We start from the raw sequence: 3978 nt of genomic DNA, 5'->3' as shown, positions 1-3978 counted from the left end.
AACTAGACTGGGCGTCGTATACACTCGGTTTGGCGTCGTATTTCGCAGTCGAGCCAGTCGTTGACGTAATCCGCTTACGGACCCACATTCGTTGACAAAAGCCGCTTACGGAGCCACCTCAATGCCGTGACATGATTTGGTACTCCATACCGCCCAAATTCATCTACACAGAGAGAACATTAGGGCGATACAACGCAATGGGCGCTGCAACTTACACATACGACGGTGAACAACTTTCAACGTCACACTCCGCACCAAGACGTGGATGTCGTCGTCGCCAACATCTTCAGTGTCCAGGAACCCAAATGCAGGGTCGTTCACAGATGAGAGACGTATAGCTCCGTGGAGTATTATCGTGGCTCGGACACTAAACGGAATGCTCAATCGCATGAGCTGCTGGGCTTCAGGGCTCCCTGTCTTGAGCCACTTGCCGTTTCGCTTCATCAGATACACCTCCATGCAGTACGATGGGAGTGGAGAGTTTGTCTGGCGCGCGAGCATAATAATGATGTCAGCCACGGTCTTACTTTCCTCGACGTCAATGCGACAGATTTTCCCTTCGACAAGACACACCACCGTCTTCATTGCTCCTTGGCCGCTTCGAAAGTGAGGAAATCTTGACAGCCCAATCTACTTTTCCTTGCGACGATTGTAGTCAAAGGGAATGCATTGCCAACTGAATGAGCTTAAACTGCATATTCTGTTCCATCGCTGTCTTATAGTGTCACCAGTCTTAAGAGTGTCACCAGTCGTGGTCTGCGTGGATGTCGAAGTCCGTCATTAGGGCTATGAGGAAAAATCTCACAAACGTGGAGTGTCAAATTGAACATAAAGTGCCATTTTATGAGATACTACTTGATATATTGCCCACGACAACGACATTGTCCAATCGGATTGTCTTAAAAATAACTGACCAATCACAATACATGTTGATTTGTCCTAATCTTATGACGAAAAATTATTTAAGGAGGGTTTTAGCCATGGAATAGCCAAAAAAGATGAAAAGCATAATATATAAATGCCATAATCTAAAAAGATAACATCGAAATATGGCATCAAGGTTTTCAACGCACCAGGAACAGATTGATTGGACAAATCTATCCAATCACAGTGGCATATGCTTATTACTGCGTAGTACTAACTTTCACATAAATACCAAGCTGCTTGCTCTCCCGTACTAACTTTCATATAAACACCAAGCTGCTTGCTCTCCAGCGAAATTTGCCAGCGGTGGAGAACTGCCCGAGGTCCAAGCACAAGGCGCTAGGTCATATGAGTCGTAGGAACGTGTTGATTGACCCGAAGCACGATAGCTATGCCTAGCTATAGCTTTGAAGTCTCCGTCATGATGTTCTCGCGGCCTCTCCTCGTACATAATAGCAGTTCGAGCAGTGCCGTACCGTGAGCAAGACATGACACGGCTCGCTGTTACCATAGGTATCGTCATGGCTGCCGAAGCGTCTACAGCGGTATGGTGGCATGACCCCAAAGGTATCCTGCGGAAGTGGGATTAATTTCACTGTTCCTGGTGGTGCAGTTGACGAAAACACGCCCACTAATGGCGGCTCCGACTAACCTCGGCGTGGACCTGCAGCCCCAGGGGGTGAGTAGTATATCCAATACTTAGATCAAGTAACATGTAAGCGAATCATTTTACAGTAAACCTACTTGAGATGCCCAAATACCCAAAATACGACCAAAACAATGAAAACCACTTTTTCAAAGTACGACGGAAACGATTCAGATTCGCTCCGTTCGTTTTTGAAAGTTATATTGTCCTCTTACCAAAAATTTAGACTATTATACTGAATCGCCAAATCTATCAATCGATTCTTTTTACTGAATTTTGTATGTAAAAAGGTGGCATGTGGTGATTGGTCTCACACTAATTGAAGTCACATACTAATTCGATGTTGATGATGGTTTCAGCCCTTCTGCTGATTCTTGTGCATATTTGGTTGTGTCGATTCATTCTCCATGTCGCTCCAGTGTATAATAAACACAACAATAATATTCCTCAAAAGGATTATCTTTCCCCAAGTCGAAAAAACTAATCCCTATTTTCCCCTGCCGCATAAACTTGTCTTTCGTGACCGAAAACAATCTGTGTACAAGCTGTGTGTGTACTCTTTACGTTGTGGTACCCGATATCATGGTGATATCAGACAACAGTGGTAGTTTAAGGCCGCAAATTATCTCATCGGCTAAAAAGTGGACACTCCCATCAGCTTATCAATTATCACAGCATGCGCATTCTCATACGATGAGCCACGTATGATGTGAGCTCTGATAAAGCAATCCAGTGCTCACTAATTCGTTCACCCTTTTGTTGTCGCCATCACCGCCCTCAGAATCGGGGCGACTTGGTTGTCGATTTGATGTTGAGAGCTGGGGCGGCGGCGTAAGCAGGGTTGGGCACATTGCGCCGTTTGACTTAGGACTGTGACAGTTTGTGGCATTCAGAGGTCCAATTAAGTATCGACTGGGGTTAGCACAGTACACTGACGCCACCGTCGCCTCTCGCAATCGTTGCTCCGCCGCGTCGATGTTGCGCTTGGAGTTCAATAGAATGGTAATTTTATGCAAATTGTGTGATCGAACATCATTTTACTATGCTGTAGTTTTTCTCGGGTAGATTTATAGTAGTATTTGGATTTATTCAGATCCCTCTAAAACCTGCCGGTGGGAGTGTTAAGTCCGGGGTAGTCCTATCTAAGGTTCCGATCGCCGTACTGCCAGCGAAGTTGCGCTGCCTTCGCCTGGGATTCGAAGTGACACTTCAACAACATCCCCAAAGCCAGGGCGGATGGAAACACCAACAGCGAGCCTTTGTAGGCGCACGAAGACACGTCGTTGAAACCGGGGCACAAGCAGTTGCTTGAGCAAGTGGGCCCTGTTGGAGGACGACAAGCGTAAATTAACTCCACTACAAACGCAAGTGATTTCGTTCACCCAACCGCATCGTTTTGCCATTTCTACATTGTCAAACGAAAGTAAGCAAACAAAATAGTATCTCCAAAACAACTGAAGTTGCACTCACGCTCGTATCGAAGAACGACGTCCAAAGACGATGGGAAGGCCACAAGGACATGGATGTGATTGGCACCTGGGACGACGGGCATAAACACATCGTTAGGCGGGATGGGATCACGGGCACGTGGTGGAGTGGCACTTCTAAAGAAAGGCAGTATCGAATCTCTAACGCTGATGAAACGCTCAAGGATGCCACGGGGAGGTTCGTCATTGTTGCGATCAGCAATTTCGGCACCAGCGTCTAGATCGTGAACACCGCCATAACTGCCGCATGGGGGAAGCATAGCTGCGTCGACCACATGCTCACCTTCAGCGGCGGAGGGTAGTCGCTCCACATTGCTGGGTACAGGTGCAGCTACAACGCCTTGGGGGTCAGCACGGTTAGCAACGAGTGCAGGCGCGTCTCCGAAGACAGGGGATGGTGCCACACGAATGATTGCGGTGGGAGCCATGGGGAGTGATTGCATGATTGAGTTGACTCTGTCCGGTTGAACTTGCTTGGCGACGTGTAACGCATAGTGTGCCATGTCCAACCAGCGGCCTTCAGTATCCTTAGCCACATGGAGGTGTAGCTCGTGTGTTGGGCAGGCAAAGCCGAGATGACTCCTCACCTGCTCCATGAGGCGCCACACAGGTTGTTCGGTGGCGATTTCAACGTAAATGGGTTTCGTGCTACCCTGGAGCATACAGGTCAACGTAACCACCTTCGTTCGTGGCTTGGGATGTCGAAATGGTAAATGCACAAATCACAGAGCCACCAGCTAACATAATAAAGTGGAATATGTGTATTTATGAACTTGGTCACTTCAACATCCAATTCTAACTAATCAAAACTTGAAAAATTGCATTACTGTAGATGACTACAGTACTCAACAGCTTGTACAACCTTTAAAAGCAACGACCTCGCTACGCACGCGATACTCGTCATGATGAGAGCTGGATGCG

General features: G+C 47.3%; 2 protein-coding genes across 2 annotated transcripts; both read right to left on the bottom strand.

Moving 5' to 3' along the window:
• Positions 1-118: 118 nt before the first annotated feature.
• On the bottom strand, positions 119-585 carry H257_19155 (hypothetical protein; the record flags this gene model as incomplete). The annotated part of the gene is made up of 2 exons (XM_009848303.1): positions 119-163; positions 235-585. 2 exons carry the CDS (start codon positions 583-585, stop codon positions 119-121), a joined length of 396 nt encoding a protein of 131 aa, XP_009846605.1.
• Positions 586-2712: 2127 nt separating this feature from the next.
• On the bottom strand, positions 2713-3719 carry H257_19154 (hypothetical protein; the record flags this gene model as incomplete). Its single annotated transcript, XM_009848302.1, has 2 exons — positions 2713-2926; positions 3037-3719. 2 exons carry the CDS (start codon positions 3717-3719, stop codon positions 2713-2715), a joined length of 897 nt encoding a protein of 298 aa, XP_009846604.1.
• Between the last annotated feature and the right edge of the window lie 259 nt (positions 3720-3978).

This window comes from Aphanomyces astaci (genome assembly GCF_000520075.1).
Source record: "Aphanomyces astaci strain APO3 unplaced genomic scaffold supercont1.378, whole genome shotgun sequence".
NCBI classification, from domain to species: Eukaryota; Oomycota; class Saprolegniomycetes; order Saprolegniales; family Verrucalvaceae; genus Aphanomyces; species Aphanomyces astaci.
This window is presented reverse-complemented; position numbering and strand designations above follow the sequence as displayed.